The following is a 19808-nucleotide window of genomic DNA, read 5'->3' on the forward strand; positions in this document are numbered from 1 at the left end:
AAAGCAGATTTTTTTCATTCTAACTCCGAGCACTACAATGCTATAGTTCCACTGCTATTGATCTGAATTCTGTAATGTGTTTTGGAGAAAGGTTTGCTTTCAAGATGATGATAATAAAGGAATCTGTGACATTTCTCACCCTGGGCAAAGAGTGCCATTAAAAGCAGGCCAATCAACTCTGGTCGAAGCATGCATATCTAGCAACGAAGACATTTTATAAAATAGCAAGAGGCACATAAAAAACCCTCAAGATGTTAAACTAAGTACCTACATTGTGTACTTCTTCACTTTGCACAAACCAATGGCAAAAAACAGCTTTCAGAGCACTTATTTCTGAACTCGTGCAAGGAGTTTTTTAGAGATTCAGTTCCTTCTTGCCATGATGCTCAACTGTATTTTATTTGTCCTTTTGAACTAAGTGACAATAAACAAAGTTTAAAAGCTGTTATCTCAGTAGAAGTATCTGTTGCACAAGTATGCATGCCTTTATTAGTCTTTCTGTGAAGAACATACTCTTTTTTATAAACTACTCCAAACCACTGCACTTTAAATAAAGTCATCTGAATTTCAGCAACGTCTTTGCACTCATTCCACTTTACTATCTACTTTACCATCTTATTAATATTCACATTTGAAATTCTAAATTCTAGATCTTAATTAAAATTGTAGACTTACATTACAGCACTAATTTAATAACAGGAATTGGAGAATTGGGACAACTGGGAGAAGAAGAAATAGATTGTCTCAGACTGCATTCAACATTTGACTGCCTGTGTGCAAGGTATTCTCTGTAGATGCGACAGACAAACCTCAGAAAATGGCATCACATCAAAATGATCCAAACAGCACAGGCCTAAACAAAATGAAAAATATCAAGTGCATCACACAACGTCTGAAAGAAAGATTATTCTACCTGTATCGGACATGCTCAATTGTGTCGTATGTCAGTTTGCTGCTGATATTCTGACTATGAGGGTTGCCTAGGAGACAATGGAGAAATAGAAGTTAATCATAAATCACAACATAGGTACTAATTTTTTTTTCTTTTAACAAAGTATTACACCAAGCCAGCCTGAAAAAATGACCAAGAAAGATTTAATATTTACTTTGCAGGCAATGCCCTGAAGCTCCTTGGAACAGTTAGTCAAGACATATAACTAAAGAAAACAATTATGACAGACCTTGAAACTTCAGCTTCAGTATCTGTTACTAGTACTTAAGCAGTTCCCTTAACAAAAATACAACTGCATCTGTACAAATAGGCTAGCAAAAAAAAGCTGAGACAGAATGCACATTAATAAATACATTCAGGGACTAAGACATAGTTAACAGACATCATATGGAGGTAGCAGACATTCATTACTGGACACCACTTATGCTCATATTGCTCATGAAAATAAAAATTTCACTGCAACATCAGTGGCCACCTTAGTACAGCTCAGAACAGACAGATGTTAACAATTAAAACAGTACCTAAGAAGGGCATAAATTTACCTCCTTGAGCAAAATAAGCTAAACCAACATCCACAGATGAACAACATGCTTTCCTTTCAATAAATCCTTAGGAAAACACGTAAGCATTTTTGAAAGAGAACAAGAAAAAAGTTACCAATTAATACACTATTCAGTAATTTACAATAAAATCTACTTATTTTAAAATTTCAAAATCAGTGAAGGTGTTACAAAGCATGTCGAGTGAAAGCGTTAACAAGAATAATAATGTCTAGGTACTACATCTAAGGTTTGAGCTCTGAATTTTTTATTTTTATTTTTTACATCTGATGTTGCATTTCTGTAATTTCCAGTTCAAATATTCTCAATTTAGAAGTGAGAATCTCTTTTACTTACATCCCTTCCTCTCATTTACACATACAGTATCTTAAACGTAGTTCTTTAGGCCTGTAGATTTTCACCAAGAAAATACAAAAGGGCAAGCTAAATTTCCCCTTCATTCACACCTGTGTCCATCAAATAAACTCATACAACAGTTACTGCCCTTAGAGTAGCAGAGATATAAGTGAGGAAAAAAAAATTTCACCAGGCTAGGGATTACATTATCATTTTAAAGCAGTGTCAAACATGGAATTTGTTCTCACATAGCATTATAGGTACTGTGAAAATCTGGCAGCATTACTATTTCTATTCATGACCACTCAATTGATTCACAGATTTAATTTTTTCTGCCACAGATGGCACTTCTAATTAGAAGGGCCAAGCCCAAATTTGTTTGAAGTAACTAAGATCAGAGTGCATATGTTTCACCTCGCAATGGCTGCAGTGACAGAACATTAATTTTAATATCACTGACATTCACTACCGTAAGAGATTTTGTACGTCATCAAATCAGTGCATCCTTTTGTAACTCCAAAAAAACAAAAAGGCTACCCTTATTAAGAATAACATCTAGTTCATAGAAGAACTTAAATTCACATCGGATCCGGGACTTGTCAACATTCAGGAAACAAGAGGGGAAAATGCTACAGACAATGTCGCATGACATGAAGTTTTGCCAAAACTTCTCTGTGGCTTATCACCCAGGTTATAAGCACATGCTGGCGCTTTAATGAACACAGTTCTCTTTTGAAGAGTGATATCTAGTTCCCAGATGAGGAAACACTTTGCTCAATGGATCAGGGAGCAAAAGGAATACATAAAACCAGAAAAAAGGACATCTAGCCCACAGACATTAACACACAATAAGAAATTTTGATGACTTCAGAGGGACTACTAATAGCATATATAGGTAATACTGCAAAGCATTTTTTTTTTTTCTCCTAGATGAGTCTCTTCTAACGTAAACTGTGTCTCACCATAACAATAACTTCCAAACAAAGGATGCTGTCTTTGTTTAAAAGCACAAGCAGCATGGGGTTCTCAGAGAGATGATAATGTCCCTGAAGAGACTGAAGAATTTAAGTGGAAGATCCAGGAAAGAAATAATACTAGGTAGCACTATACTGCCCTAAAGCCTTAATAACTACACCTCCATCCAGATACTGTGCAATTACAAACACATCAAATTCACATTCCTTTTTTAAGTACCAAACTGCAGCGGACCAGAAGAGGTTTAGCACCTATTCTCTGCCTAACTCCACTCTATGTTAAGCTTTCTTTCAAACAAAATGCTTATGATGAACCACAGTCACAACAGTGAAGGGTCTACATAACCTAGTCCCACACAACTGCTCTGTACTTCTCTTGTTGTCATACTATCCACCATCTACTGCCAATTTCTGGCAGTCTGTAGGCTGGCTTCCCTCACTATGTGCAAAAAGAGCAGCAGCTACCTTTCAGTAACAACCTCGTGTTTAGGTTCCTTTGTCCACCTATTAAAAAGGTCAAGATTCACAAGGGTGAAAGCAGCCCTGGACAACGGCAGGAGAGCAGTTCCCATTTGTCTGCATCCCACCACAAAGACATGTCCTCAGCCACTAAAAAGCAAAGCAAGGGAGATCTAAAGAGATGCGACCTCACCGTAAAATCACTGGTCTTCCAACTGCTCTATAGCAGTGTGAAAAACCTATCTTCCAACAACTCAGCAGGCCTAGTTTTGAACTACTTAGGTGAAAAGAATAATGAGAATAATAATGGAAACATTGATTCATACTTACTATAAACATTGTTTCTGAGGTCATCTGTAAAAGCTGTAAGTAGACTTTCAGGGAAAAGTGTGGAACCTGCATGGTCAAGGTAAGTCATCCCTAAAACAAACAAAAAGATCAAATTCAATGTTTTTTCTTAAATACTTAATTCTAATTTCTCATATACAAGTAAGGTACATTATACATGGATCCACACTGTACACAGTGCACAACACAAAAAGTTGTTCCCCCTAAAGTTCCTAGTGTATGACAGTTCTCTGTCTGACTCAGAAGTCCACCCAGATTTTGAAAAACGGTTCTCAAATATGTTCTAATAAACCAGGCAACACTCACACTGAGGCATCTTCCATTCACCAGCACAGTTTAAAAAAAAGTGATACAATAGAAGCCCGGTGTTTTGATTGCATCTTTATAATTTTTAACTAGAAAGCAAAATACTGGAAGAGATCCTTTTCTTCCAAGTTCATATTACACATCGTTTGAAAAGTTCCACCTGTAGAAGACTGCACAAGCTACTGCCTTCAGCCACAGTACCTTGGCACTTCTAGACACTATTATTATTCTTATCTCAATAATTATTACAAGTATCAACAACAACAGTGAGTTGTTGAGTCTGCCAAAGAGGAGGCGACAACCATGTTATGGCATGGTTTAGGCATGGCCTGAATCATTCTTGAAGCCCAAAGTTTAAGTTTTAATGCATTTAAATATTCCTTGCCAGTCTGCTGCACTTAATGTTTGATTCATTTTTAAAATTCCTTTTTATATTTTTCAGTTATTGCAAAACTTTTAAATAAAAGCTTCTTGGAAAGGGAGGCTTTCTCGTGTTTGACCGTTTTAGATTTCTTAATCTTTAGCAATTATTCTTCCATTTCTCCAGTGTGTTGCATGTCCTTTATTAGTTTTTTCATTTCACTTACCTTAAGTATTTCAACCTATTTCAAATTTTAATAATGATGAATACGATTAAGATTAGAATTTAATAAGTATTTTAAAAGCCTTTCCTTTCCACAGGGATTTAAAAGTTAAGCTCAAAGAGTTAAGCTTTAAATGAGAAGTCCTGACACTTGGAAATACATATAATTATAAATTACGTTGCTTTAGCAGCGATTCAGTGGGTGAAGCTGTGAGACCAGTAATGACAAAACCAGTCTGGACACCCATCCCTTCTTTTATTTTATGAGAGAGTCCTCCACTGCCTCAAGAATTCCCCATTTATAGTGCCTGGTTAAAAGCAGATTTTCTTTTTTTTAATGAGTTGAAGTTAATCAAGGAAAAGTGTTTTGAGGTGCTTAGAGTGGAAGAGGATAGAAAAATACTGGACTGATTTATTATATGTACCATCTTCCTGGGTTTTTACTTTTTTTTCAATCATAGCAAGGACTAAAAAGCAGTATGAAACAGTACATACAATCACACAGAGGTCAAAATGAAGATTCAGAAGGCATATGGTGAAACCTGGCTGCCCCACAGTTAGTCTGTATGGCAAATGCCAGCAAGCAAGCTTCATTTCAAGAAAGTGCTTGCACAATCATAACAAATCACACCATAGCAGACATACCCTTACATCTACACGTGTTTACTATGAATATGCAATGTATACTATAAAAAAAGAAAAACCAATATAGAAAACTGGCAGAGAAGATATTTTCATGCTGTAGCTAATGCAAGGGAAATGCATTCATTATAAAAATTGCTCTAGTGCTGTGATATCAAATATCAAATCTGCCCATTTAAAGATGATTCAGTTTCACTCATGAGAAACTGCTTGGCATCTCCCAGCCTCAGAAATGGAGGTGCTTTGGGCTGAGCAGGGCAGCTCCAGGAGACAACTGGGTCTCCACTGGGGATCCCCAGACACCCAGCCTCTCCTTTGCCATAACAGGACCAGCTTTACCTTCACCAGGCTATATGCAAATCACACTGTCAGAGTCACCACAGAGGCTGGTTATATTAGCAGGACACTGGGATGTGACTCGGAACCCACAGCTTAGTAGCCAGTGCATCTAGCTCTGATATAGAACGGAAGTAACTGCAAGTACATAGAATCACAGAATGGTTTGAGTTGGAAGAGACCTTTAAGATCATCCAGTTTCAACCCCCTGCTATAGGCAGAGACACGTTCCTCTAGACCATATTGCTCAAAGCCCCATCCAGCCTAGCCTTGAACACCTCCAGGGAGGGGGCAACCTGTTCCAGTGTCTCACCATACTCACAGTAAAGAATGTCTTCCTTTTATCTAGTCTTAATCTACTCTCTTTCAGTTTAAAGCATTTTTCCTTGTTCTGTCACTACTACCTGCTCTTCTAAAAAGCCCCTCCCCAGCTTTCCTGTAGGCCCCTTCAGGTACCAGAAGGGCACTACAAAGTCCCCTCAGAGCCTTCTTTTCTCCAGGCTGAAGAGCTCCAGCTCTCACCCTGTCCTCATAGGGGAGGCACCCCAGCGCTCTGATCATCTCCATGGCTTTCCTCTGGACCCACTCCAACAGCTTGATATCCTTGTGTTGGGGGCCCTAGAACTGATGAAATACTCCAGGTGGAACCTTGCAAGAGCAGAGAAGAGGGGCAGAATCACTTCCCTTGATCTGCTGGTCAAGATTCTCTCAATGCAACCCAGAATACAGTTGGGCTTCTGGGCTGCAAGCACACACTGCCAGCTCACGTTGAGTCTTGCATTAACAGACACTCAAATCCCTCCCCTCAGGGCTGCTCTTAAGCCATTCTCTGCCCAGCCTGTATTTGTGCTTGGGATTGCCCCAAGCTAGGTGCAGGACTTTGCTCTTGGCTTTATTGAACTTCATGAGGTTGGCATGGGCCCAGCTCTCAAGCCTGTCCAGGTACCTCTGAATGGCACCCCTTCCCTCTAACATATCACCTGCACCACTCAGCTTGCTGTCACCTGCAACCTTGCTGAGGGTGCACTCAAACCCACAATCCATGATGCCTACAAAGATGTTAATCAACACTGGCCCCAGCATTAATCTCTGAGGAACGCCGCTCATTACCAATCTCCATTTGGACACTGAGCAATTGACTGCAACTCTGAGAGCAACCGTTAAGCCAGTTCCTCATTCAGCGAGTTGTCCATCCATTAAATCTACTTCTCCCCAGTTTGGTGACGAGGATGTCATGTGGGACAGTGGCAAAAGCTTGCACAAGTTCAGGCACATTATATCAATTGCTCTTCATTTATCTATGAATGCCATAACTCCATCAAAAAAAGGTCAGCAAGTTTGTCAGGCACTATTTGCCCTTGCTGAAGCCATGTTAGCTACCACCCATCACCTCATCTTTGTTTTTTTGTGTGCTTTAGTAGGATCTTCAGGAGGATCTGCTGCATGATCTTGTCAGGCACAGAGGTGAGACCAACTGGTCCATAGTTCCCTCTATCTTTTTTTCCTCTTCTTGAAAACTGGGGCTGTGTTTCCTCTTTTCCAGTCAGCAGGAACTTCACCAGACTGCCACAAGCTTTGAAGTATGATGGATAAGAGCTTGGCAACTTCACCTGCCAGTTCCCTGAAAACCTGTGGATGGATCTCATCAGGTCCCATGGACTTCAGCATGTTCAGATTCTTTAAATGGTCTCAAACCTGATCTTCACTTACAGCAAGCACATCTTCCTTTTCCCAGTTCTTACTTCTGCTTTCTGCAGCTTGGGCAGTGTGACTAGAGCCCTTGCCAGTGAAGCCTGAAGCAAAGAAGTCATTGAGCACCTTAGTTTTCTTCATATCTTTTGTGACCAGGTCTCCAGTTTCCTTTCAGAGATAGACCACATCTTCCTTACCTTTTAACCCTGATAAACCTGTAGAATTTCTTCTTGTTCCCCTTTATGTCCCTTGCTAGATTTGATTCTAACTACTACTTCTTCGTATCCTTCCAGGTAACTCATTCCTGCCTACACTACCTATAGGCTTTCTATTCATGTTAAGTCCAGGAAATTCTAAATAATCCATGGAAGAGTCCTGGCATTCTTGCCCGCCTTCCTCTCTCTCAAGATGGACTGCTTCTGGATGTGAAGAAGATGGTCCTTGAATACTGACAAGCTTTCTTGGGTCCCTCTTCCCTTCAGGGCATTATCCCATGCCAACCTGCCAAGCAGCTCCCTGAAGAGTTCACAGAATGTTCTCTGAAGTCCAGAAAAAACAAAGGCAGCCTACTCCTCCAAGAGAACAATGCCTTCCAAGCAGACTCATGTGAAACAATACAAGCAAAAGGGTCTCTAGATAATAGTTCCCCTATGTGATATTTTCAAATTTGATTCATTACACAATCAGTTCAGGACAACATTGTGACTTTACTAAATAAAGGTAAAGAACACTTTAATTCATTTCTGAAATACCACCTCCAGGTCCATGACTTGGAATTCTTAAACTTTTATGATACCTTTAATGCTGCTGTTTAATTGAAAGCAGAATAGCATTTAATATTCTCTGTACTGCCTGAAAAATGAAAAAAAGGTGCTCATAGAACTTGAGACAGCACTGAAACAAATACCTTCATTGCTATTGCACTTTTATGCTGTAGCTTTTCCCCTTCCTGTCTTATTTCAATAAAACTATTTTTTAGAGGAAAGAAAAAAAAAGCACTGTGGCACATGCACCAGCAAACAAAAGAACATTCATAATTTTCATTGTTTTTCCCCTAGTTTAATAACACTTGCTATTTTAACTTTATTGAACACACATTAACAAAAGATTTGTCAGTATATACAGAGTAATCTAGTTCCCTGTTTCACCGCAGTATTTTGTATATAGCCTGTCAGCATTGTGAAATTACACTATTTACAGCAAGTAGCACAAAAAGAAAACAACATGATCAACCAAAAGAAAATTAAAATACACCATTTGTTAGGACCTGCCTTCTTTATTTGGGAAAAGCATAAAATTTAGTTCAATTTACATACTATTATGCAAGGAATTGTAACTGACTTCATTGATCAAGTACCAACTATTTGATAAAACTACATTTCAGAGGCAGGTTTTTTTTTTAGGATGGTTTTCAGAACTCCTATTATGTGCCAACTTTAGTTATGTAAAGTTACTTATCAACAGTATCCAATCATATGCTATAATAATCACATGCTAATATTGCAAATTATTTCTACATACAGAACACCCTGGAAACAAATGTGAACCAGTCTTTCCTGCTCAAAATTAGAAAAAAAAGAACAAAGAACTCCACTTGCAAAATAAATAGTCCCGTTTTTCTTCTGTGTTAAAATTCACATGTAGACCAAATATTCACTATCTCCGCATACCTTGATTCTTTGTAAAACTTCAGGCATGCAATAAGCACAGCCTCAGATATCACAGAACTGTAGGGGCTGGAAGGGACCCCCAGGTCTGATCTATCAGGTCTATCGAGTCCAACCCCACTGCACTGCTTTGCAGCCCCCCTACAGCAGGCTGCACAGATAAGTGTCCAGGTGAGTCTCAAATATCTCCAGAGAAGGAGAATCCAAACCTCTGTGGGCAGCCTGTTCCAGTGCTTCATCACCCTCATTGAAAAGAGTTCCTTAGCATATTGGTGCAGAACTACCTATGCTCCAGTTTATGGCCATTTCCCCTTGTCCTGTCCCCACAGACTGAAAAGTTGGCCATGTCCGTTTGACTCCCACACTTAAGATACTTACAAACATTAATCAGATACCCTCTGAGTCTTCTTTTCTCAAGGTTGAACAGACCCAGTTTGCTTTTCCTCACAGGGGAAATATTTCAGGCCCTTTATCATCTTCATGGCCTTCCACTAGACTCTCTCATGGAGATCCTTGTCTTTTTTGTGTTTGGGAGCCCAGAAGTGGATACAGTACTCCAGTACGCTGGGTGACTATTCAGTTTAATTTAACACTCCTATTTTACATGTATACTTTTAGATCTCCTAGTAATTAGGAAGCTCAGTGTATGGTTATCATGCTGTAGACAGCCTAACCAGCCTAACCAGAGGAGAACAGAGACCATGCAGGCAATCCCAAGACGTCCTCCTCCCTACACCACTGGAGAACCTACGCCTGGTCATCCAGCTTGTATTCAGCTATATTATGACTTCTTCTGCTATGTGACCTATTCTTTTAATCCTTAATGTTGTTCTTGATGCTATACATCACTGAGTCTTAACTGTACATCAACCACAAAAATAACCAATTTACCTGCTCTGTGCATGGCTGCCTCATTTCCTCAACCTTTTGCAACCCTGTGATTCCTTAGCCATGGCCCCACAGGTGCTTCCCAGGTCTCAGACAGAGCAGAACCCCCCTCTCAACTGATTATAGCCTGTCAGTCAGGCTGCCAAAGCTTCCATAATGGAAAATAAAATGGAATCATCAAGTTTGATTGACAGATATAATTACAATTCAGTGGGATTATGTACAAAACACTGCTTGGAAATACATACAGGCAGAGCCCTGAGGAGATGGTATCTGTCTTAAGTGCAGCAACATTAACAACAAACAGTATGAAATCGATTGCATGAAAACAAGCTGAAGGCAAAATACAGCATTATCTGTCAAAAGATAAATATAAGACTTCCACATGCCAAAACAACGACGACAAAACTGGAATAACCTAAGTTTAATAAGTGACAATATAGAGAGGAGAGGGGTCTACAAAGGAAAGTGAGCTATCCTCTGGACCAAGTAGCTAACAGGTAGCACCACATCAGCCACTTCAAGTTAGTCTCACTATCTATGTCAGGTGCCCTTCAGAGGCTGCTCCCACTCTCCACTGACTGTATAAGAGCTGCTTCTAAATTAAATGCCAAAAGCAGCTCTAACTATGCTGTGCATCTAACCTTGAAAAAAGCACCTGAAGTCTCAGGATGATACAGTCACTGATATGCCCACACACCGCACAGATGGATAAAAATCCTGGCCCTGCAAAAAAAAAATATCTCCAAATGTTAAACGGAAAAAGAAAAGAAAATGCTACTAATATGGCTTGAGAGTGGATTTTGTTTGAAACAGAACATACCTAGCATTTTGTTAATATGGTCAATTACTTGTTATTTATATCTTCAGTTCTTACTTGGCATCAACATAGACAAAAGCTATCAAAACTAGATTATGCTTTCTGAATGACATGCTTGTCACCTATACACTGCTAGACAAATCAACATTTTGTGTCCCTTGCTTAGGATCAGGAGCTCTTCAAATGACCCCAAAAGCACAGTACTTGAGCAACAAAGCTACAGACCAAAAGCCTGAAGAGTCACCATACCACTGGAGGAGAACCTGGCTCCCAACTGCCACCCCGAGCTCAACAGCACTTGGAGTGCTCCCAGATCAACCCAGCAACCCGCAGAAAGACATCCATATTTCACAGGTTGCTAGCCAGATACTGAGTTCTGTGGGAAATCGGTGCTTCATTAGTGTACTTGAGTGTTTGACACGATGAACTGAGTAAGAAAGCAAAGCATGAAATATTCAATTACATTTATACGTATTAACTTCCCATTAGTTCTCTCCACTTCCTGTTAGTTCACATTATTCATTCTTATTGCACTATTAGCTTCAGCAAAGCAGTCAGAATATCAAAACAGTTTGCAGTCAATATCATACACCATCTTCACTGTACTTTTCAGCAGGGACCGCTCAGACTCTACAAAAGCTATTTAGGTGGCCAAAACCCAGTTTCAATAAGCCCTGCCTCTGTTCTATGCCCACATATAGTTTGCAGTATCCCTACATAGAGCTGACAGCCTGCTGGTATTGAGGCCTTGCAAGCACTAAATAAAGCAAGTGTTTTATATTTAAGTCATACCCAGCCCTATGAAATGTATCTTTCACAGCTGCAGGAAAAAAAGAGTACGTGCTGTCAAATTTCATCATTTATGAGCTCCTGTGCTAAATGAGACCCCAGCAAATGGGTCAGTGAGTATCTACCTTGGTTCATGCAGCCTACCTGTAATGCAGTTTTATAACAGGCTCGCTTTTTGCCCACTAGGGCCTGATTAGATATCGACTGCTGCCAGTACAGTTATTTCCACAGGCTCCTGTAACAGGTTGCATTTCAGGTTCTCGCTGAAGCCTTCCTTAGTTCTGGGCATGACTCAGAGGTACCTCAGCTACAAGCAAATAACATACTGCAGCTTACTACCTCATCACCTGCAGATAAAATACAAATTGCAAGTGATCCATAGATATGCAAGCCTTCAAACTGCAACATACCCAATCCAAAACCTATTTTCACACGTCCTTATTGAAGATGCTGCTATCTTTCAGTCTCCTTTTACCCCTCTTCTCTCTCATGCAATTGACCAAATAATAGGAGTTCAAAGAGAACACAGTTCCTGTTCTTCTACTACCACAAAATGTTTTTGTTGGTTTTGCTGAAATTTTCACAAAAATGTTCACTTTTGTGCAGGAAAGCAGCATCCAGAATTTCCACTGGCAGTTGCAACACGACAGGAGAAAGCAACATGTAAGGAATCTTAATAGTAATCATTTATAGTAATGGTCATTAGCTAAACACGCTTATTCTACATTCGCCTTCATTATCTTTTCTTTTTATTGCTATAAAAAGACAGGCTTACAACAACACGCCAAAATAATATTTGAAATTGACTTTTCTAGTTAGTTCTATTTCTTGCTCTGTGGCCTGAATCAATTGGATTCATACAAAATCCAAATTAGTGACTTCAAATATCCCCTGCAAAATACATTAAATGAAATATACAGCGACATACAGAAAGCTTTCAAAATGGTTTTACTCGTTTCCAAAAACACTAGGAGGAAAAACTAAGGTTGAAAGAACAGAACAATTAAAAACAACAACAACAACAAAAATCAGTCCTCAGACTAACACATCCATATCTCTTGACTTACTGTTCCTAACTGTTTTTCAGTTCTGTTTCTAGACTGGAAAAAACAAATACATGTGTTTCAGTATTTTATCTACTACTTAAGATATAATATAACATCTGGTGGGAATTTCATTTTAATAAGACATAAAAATCCTTGTGTTTTATTATGGAGATGAGACATCACTATGAAAAATGACTAACTTTTCTATTGCATACACTTCCACTTCATAATAATTTGAAGTAAATCGCTTCTCAAGTAAAACTTCTTCCCTTATTCAAGGAGAAAGCAACCTAAATGGTAAGATTACACTATTACCTTACCTTTACTAAAGTTCATAGACTGCATTAGATGCTGATTTCACTAGTATATACTCATTAAATATATCTATTTTTTATTTTGTTTTGAGAAGAGAATATAAAGAAATACAGAATATTCAATAATTATTTTTCTAATGCCTCCAAAAACATCATAATACTTCAGCACAAAAAGCATCATCCAACTGGGAAACAACAGTTTTTGCAAAAAAAAAAAAAAAAATCTAAGAGACATAAATAAGCTTCCACCAATAACTTAGCAGGAATGCAATTATATGTTGGTGTAAGTGTTCTATTAATGCCTTCTTATATTTGAGCTAAATTAGTTCCTACAGCTTATTTTCCATTAATTAGGTGCCTTCCCAAGCACAGATTCAAAGCCTTCAACAATCATTTCCAAGAATGTGCCAAGAATGAGGTCTGTTTATCACAAAGTAGCATTACAGTAAAACAAAGCTTTTCACAATAGCGAAAAATCATGACAGCTGCAGAGCTGTGGTAACTAGTTTTGACAAAAGAAATGAAATATCAATCTCCTAACAATTAACCTCAAACATAGCTATATGCAAGAGAAAACCTGCTTAAGACAGGCCCACTTTCACTTATAACAACATGCCACTTCAGCATATCCCCTGGTTGTTTTTTGTTTTTTTGTGTTTTTTTTTTTTTCTTTAATTTTGGTAAAGTCCATTGTGTTTTAGGAAACTAAAAGAAAATGAAAGTCTCCTGAAGTGCTGACATAAGAGCCTATGTGTGGCTTTCTTGTTAAGTGACCATTACCATGCAACACACAGGGTTTGGAGGTTCGGTCCTTACTTTAAAAGTAACTTCAGACAACAGAAATCCACTGCTGGTTATTGTCATGCAGCTTTTTAGAACAAGTCTGTGGCTTTTCCAGACATTACCTTTCACTGGACACAGACATTATCATTCCTTGCGCTGCTGGAATCCTAAAGACTGAAAATATACTCTCAAAAGCAAAGGGCAGACTAACATGCAGGGGCTGTCAAGAACCACCTGAACACGAAACTTCACTTCTTTCCTCCTCCAGCCACACCTCCCAACACTCGCAATCTATTGGCAGCCTCAGATTCATTACAGTTCTTTGACCTTTGAAGGGTTGCAGTGGGACAGAAATACCTTTTCTAAAGTCCAGTGACTGAAAAGGAATCCAGCCAATATCTATTTGAATTTCTAATTGTATTACAATGAATAACCAAAGCAGAACTCTGTCTTCAGTTCACAGAGACCTTACCTCTGTGAAACAGAGAGGACTATGTTCAAACACGAGCATACACAACAGCAGCCGATTCAGAGCCTTTGAGGTAATTATGAGGCTCAGTTGGACTGAGTTAAACCATTAACAAATATACTAAATCAGCACTTCCTAGATGTACTGAGCTGATTACCTTTTTGGTTCCAAGCCAAGCTAGCGAGCTATATTGTCATCTGCACAGAAACTTAAGCAACCTTTGAAACAACAGAAAGCTTTCTTTCTTGACATGCTGGCCTATGTATACTGCTACCTCCCCTCCAATGGCACCTATGGACATCTTTAGACTCCAGGGGGTTTGTGTGCACTCTCCAGAAGTTCAGAGACCAACAAAAAGGAGTAGGAGGCACACAAACAAGGGTTACAATTGCAGGTGACAGATCACCTTGCTACAGTCAAGTAGCATCAGCCACTTCTTCAGAAGGGTACCAAGATATCAAGGTGACTGAGTGGCTCCTTGAAGCATGTGTTATACACATTTCCAAATACATATTTGGAAAGATGTCTTGGTGTACACTACTGAGATGATTATATGAATAAACGCGTAGAAGAAACACTTGAAGGTGATAATTAGTGTTTTCATGTTGCTTCTTATAGAAGAACATAAGGAAAAGCATACAACTCTGGAAGACTATCTTCCTTCTCTCTCTTCCACACTGGATTCTACACTGCTCCTCCAACTGCACATTCTGATATTTCCGGTCAAGCAATAACCAAGAAGTCATCACACCTTCTTCCAGTCTCACTCATTTTGGTGTAAAGCAAGAGAAGCCACATGGAAACCAATGCAATAATTCCAGTTCATTTCCCTTACATCATTAGTTTAAGCATCATAATCATCTGCTTATAAGAATGACATTACAGACACAAAACTCTTTCAAGGCACAAAGTTTTATTCATTCTAAGGTACTACTCAACTTCCACAAATTACCATGCTATCAAAAAAAAAAAAAAAAAAAAAAAACAAGCATCATAGCAAAGCGTATCATGGCTTCTTTAAACACCAAAATATCTTTCCCTGTTTCATTTACAAAACAAATAAAAGGATAATCCAAAACTCTTTTGAAGTCAATGGGATATTTTTTGTATCTTTCAGAAAGTAAACAGATTACCTTCTAGTAGATATCAGCTATGTTAATACAATGTATTTTTGCCACATTTTCTAAAAAGTAGGATTGGAGATACCTGAGAAGTTAATATATTTCTGGCAGTACTCACAAATATCCGAGTATCACGAACCCCATAACAGACTATTATTTCTGATATACAGATTGTCATGTCTAGTAAAAACCTCTGTCCTGCAAAAATGAGTTTCACAGTTGCTTTTTCCATTTTTTATAGGCCCAACATTAAAGCAGTTACAAGTTTACCCCAACTTGATAAACACAAACCTAAAGAATATTTTGCTGCACTTCACTAAGTCCTGCATCTGCTCTAATTCCTCTCAATTAAAGGGTTTCTTTCAATACTAATGACATTAAAAATGAAAGAGAATTATGATTTCGCCATAAATTATTCAAAGCACTAAATACAAATGGCCTCATTAACACTACACTAGCTTTGAGAATGAAGAAGGATTATACATGAAACAACAAATATTCCCTGGTTTCCCTCATCTCTGAACTCTGAGTTTAAAAATCACAACTGTGCCAAAACATCAGCTATTGCATTTTGTCTCAAGGAACGCAGGCAAGCATTACATGCTTAAAAGTCAAGGCCTTCAGCCACAAATTGTACTGCCTCGTCATATTTGACTAAGTGACAAAATTAGACTCCACATTCATACAGTGCATCTTTGTCAGTTTATGACAACACATGCTATCTAGAAAATACTGTCTAACTAGAAACTAAGCTGCTATTTCCTACCTAGAGCCTCTGAAGCTATCCAGCAGTGAAGTGCTGGAGTTGTAGACCTTTCCCAGTCCATTCTTTATAATTGCTTCTGCTGATGCGGGGCAAACCAGAGATGGCTAGTCACCTGTTTCTTACATGGAAAAACACATTAGATGGCAAACAAAGAGTTACTCAAGCTAAGAAATCCAGCAATTAATTCTGTAACATGAAGCAAGGATGGAGACGAATTTTAAGTGAGATGAACTTCATTCATGGCAATGAACGATCAAATTAATAACAAATGGTAATATCATAAATGGAAAAGGCAGTCATTTACTAATATCTCAGAGCTAATTTCTGTGCTGTTAATTCTCAAATACCTCCATAGACTCACTAATCTAAGAACCACAACTACAAGTAATGTGTTCTTACCCTGGAACTGTCTACTTGTCATATTTGTACTTTTGGCCATAACATTACTACACAACCTGAAAGCAAGTAAATTTAAGGCTACAGTACATACTTGGTTCCTATCTCTTGCATTTTAAAGCAACTTATTTATCATTAAGGTGAAATTCATTTGCAGTTCATTCATATTTAGCAAAGTGACAAAATATTATTCACCAAAACTACCATGCAGAAGATGTACAAAACGAATCATTGTTGGTGGCACCACAAGACATAAGCTTTGCTTCACCTCTTGGGAGGGGGCTGCAGCTCCAGCTATTCTCTCTGAGGACAAGAGGGCGATCTTTATGAGTTACAGAGGAATTGACTACAGTGGCTAACACTTGAGGACTTGCCAGTAGTCAGCTTCAAGCCTATTCCCAGGCACACCCCTAAGGAAGCAAGTAGCTTCCCCAGATGCACACGATGCAACTTCCTTCAGTGAGCCTCGTGAAGATAACATATACAAGTAGTTTAGGTGTTACAAGATTTCCCAAGAAACAATCCTTTTAAAGGAATTATCATACAAAAAGCAGAAACTCAGATTTTCCTGATATTGTCTTAAAGAACTTCGAGTGCTATCAATGGTCTTAAATAATCCTGAGTTATAGATAGCCATTCTTGAAGTATGTTTTCTCTCCAATATAAAAAAGCACAGCTTAAACAGATAAAATTCTCTGTGCCCCTCACAGCCAGTTCTCTATAAAAAAAAAAAAAAAAGAAATTTGTGTTTCATTCCTCTCATATTTTAACCACAGACATGTAATAACAAATTAAAAAAAAAAATCAAGTGCCATTAAGATCCTGTAATCTCCTATTATGAAGGCACTGTCACTCATATTACTCATTCCTATGTTTGCTGCTGTTGCTTATCAGACAAATAGTTTATTTAAGCAGCCCTCTGCCAAAGCATCCTGATTACTTCAAAGTTCCTAGAGAGCAATTCAAGAACCAACTTCCATATGGGATGATGACCTTCCTCAAATGCTATACTCCTCAGTAACAAAATAATGGTGAAGAGTACCACAAGAAAAGAAGAATCTTTCACTGCTGTGAATCCTGACAGTGGACTGGAACTCATACCCACACAGACTGGAACAATCATAAATCTCTGCCCTCAGACAGACATACTGAACAGTCAGCTTCAATTTAGCTCCACTATACTCTGAATAAAACAAGAGGGGAAAAAAAAAGCAACAGAAGAGGCAGTAAAAGAAAATCTGCCTTTATAGTCTTAAGCAAAAGACAAAAGATGTTCTAACTTGAATAATAGTAAACAGTAAGCCTCTAATACACATTATTAATAGTAATACAATTAGCAAACAGCACAGGCAAATACGTTTTACTAGGATTTTTAAGTTGTCTGCTTGCTTGTGTTCTGAACACACCTATTGCACTAACACAAATTTGAGAGCAATGAGATCAACTGCACTGAACTGCAATGGCTTTCAGCAGCTGATCAACATTCAACTGCTACACGTTCTGAACAACCACTCTGTATCTGTGCATCCTCCTCCACCAAAAAAAAAAAAGGGGGACAATGATATGGTCTTCCTTTGACACACTTCAATATGAGCTGCTGATGAAAACTCTTAATGGGATAGAGATTTGTACTTCTTTATTCTCCATGCTTGCAACTGTTTATGAACAATACCACAAGGTTTTGTTTTGTTTTCTTTAACACTCTATATTGACTTCCAGCTTAACTTTAACAATGTGGCATTCAGTTGGTAATGGCATACCATCAGGTTTGGGACTCTAACTGTATAAGATACTAATTCTTGCTGAAGCCCAAACTTGCTCTTCAAGTCAGTGTGAAACTGAATGACATTGAGTAGAAAAAGGTTGAATCTTCAGTCTGGTCTCCACAATTGTTGGTTCTGCTTTTTTTTCTTCTTATCTCTTCTTTTCAGATTAATATTCCTGAATTTGTATGTATATAGTCATACAAGTATATATACATACACACACACACCCATTGTAATGACTGTTTAGTGAAGAGGCAGCCTACTCTGGGCGGCCCTGCTTGAGCACAGGGACTGAACCAGATGACATCCACAGGTCCCTGCCGGCCACAGCCACCCTGATTCTGTGGTTATACACAGTTCTACATTTAACATGGAAATCTAATAATTCACAACTATCTGCTTCAGTTACCTGCTGTTTGATCAGCTCTGTGTGTAATCACATTTCTACCACCAGACTGGGAGGAAACAGCAGCAAGGGTGACATATTACAGCTTGGATGTATCCATAAAGTATTGAGCATTAAGATTTGAAGATCTCATCAGACACCTTTGGAAACTTGACTGCTGTCACAAGATAATCTGGTGCTGTGTTCCCCTCACTTCAGAGGCACTGAAGTTTATCCAGAAGCAATGCAGTATAATCCTCAAGACAATTCACAAGTACACCCATCTTTTTCTGTACTTGCAGAAACGGAAGAAAAACTGATTAAAGTTTGGATGGTAACAGCTCCTTAATCTGTTGGGAGTTGTCATGCTCAGTGATGCAAAGCTGGGGGTATCGATCTGGTGCTTCCAGACAGCCTTTGCACATTGTGAACTCCTCCACAGCCTACGTGTTTAAAGGAACAGAGCTATTCACAATTATTTTTTAGCAGTGAGCTCCAGCTCCTATGAGCTAAGAAGCTGACATTACCTTTTATTAAGAGCTAGTCTGAATATATGAATGTTCTCAATGAAAGCAGGCCTTTTTAACTGTGACATTTCCAAAGGGGGTGGGACGTTTCTCCCAGTCCTTTAAAAACACCAGCTGGAAAGAAAAACCTCAACAGAAGAAAAGCACTGGTGTAACTTTATACTTTTCCGTAACTCCTGACGGACTCAACCCCACATTATTACAGTCTCCTAAGGATAACCGAGAGCTGGCTTGAGTTAATAAGAGGGAGAAATAGCACAGTAATGCTTCCTGTGCCCAGCAGATGAGATTCTCTGAGCCTGAACACAAGGCAGCTCCTCACAAAGTCATCATTACTTCCTTCCCTGCTGCCAGAAGTCTGGTTCTTCCCCAAGCTGCAGTTGATCACCCAGAGACCATTTTCAATTCCATTTTCCATACTAAAAACCACAGGCCTCTAAAGAAATAGAAGATGGGAAGCTTAAAACTGGACGTGACAATAAGCCATGAAAGGAACATTAAAGAGGCTTACATTCTTTCACTAGAAATCTGTCTTCTTTCCTTTCATTCATGCCCTCTCTATTCCTACAGCTCAGGTTGTACAGATGCTGGAGAGGCTTTAAAGAATGGAGTTGCAATGGGAATCACTCATGATCAATCACTCTCCAGAAAAATATCATAGCATTAAGTCTTACTGTTCTTATTAACAGAAAGAAAAAAACACAGAAAAGGGCATTTCCTAAAAAACACATTTCCTTTATGTTGCAGTTTCAATTACTGTGGTTTGTTCATAGGGGAATTGCTTCCATGCAGGGCAACCCCATCAACACTATAAAGACATTAGCAATCCTTAAGTACATTAGCAGTGGCTATTCTAATTAATGAAAAGCTAAATCTACACTTA

The 19808-nt window shown here is 38.6% G+C and overlaps 1 protein-coding gene across 2 annotated transcripts in view; it reads right to left on the bottom strand.

Annotated features, from left to right (window-relative positions):
* MOCOS (molybdenum cofactor sulfurase) overlaps positions 1-19808 on the bottom strand; it is a 210452-nt gene that overhangs the window by 175130 nt on the left and 15514 nt on the right. For both annotated transcript variants that reach the window (XM_042870227.1, XM_042870226.1), the window contains exons 2-3: positions 3612-3701; positions 914-980 (exon numbers count right to left, since the gene is read on the bottom strand). In XM_042870227.1, coding sequence (XP_042726161.1) covers positions 914-980; positions 3612-3699 — 155 coding nt within the window. In that variant the 5' untranslated portion in view covers positions 3700-3701. The remainder of the gene's footprint in view (positions 1-913; positions 981-3611; positions 3702-19808) is intronic.

This window comes from Lagopus leucura, unplaced genomic scaffold, assembly GCF_019238085.1.
Source record: "Lagopus leucura isolate 7727_CA_CO unplaced genomic scaffold, USGS_WTPT01 Super-Scaffold_100002, whole genome shotgun sequence".
NCBI lineage: Eukaryota > Metazoa > Chordata > Aves > Galliformes > Phasianidae > Lagopus > Lagopus leucura.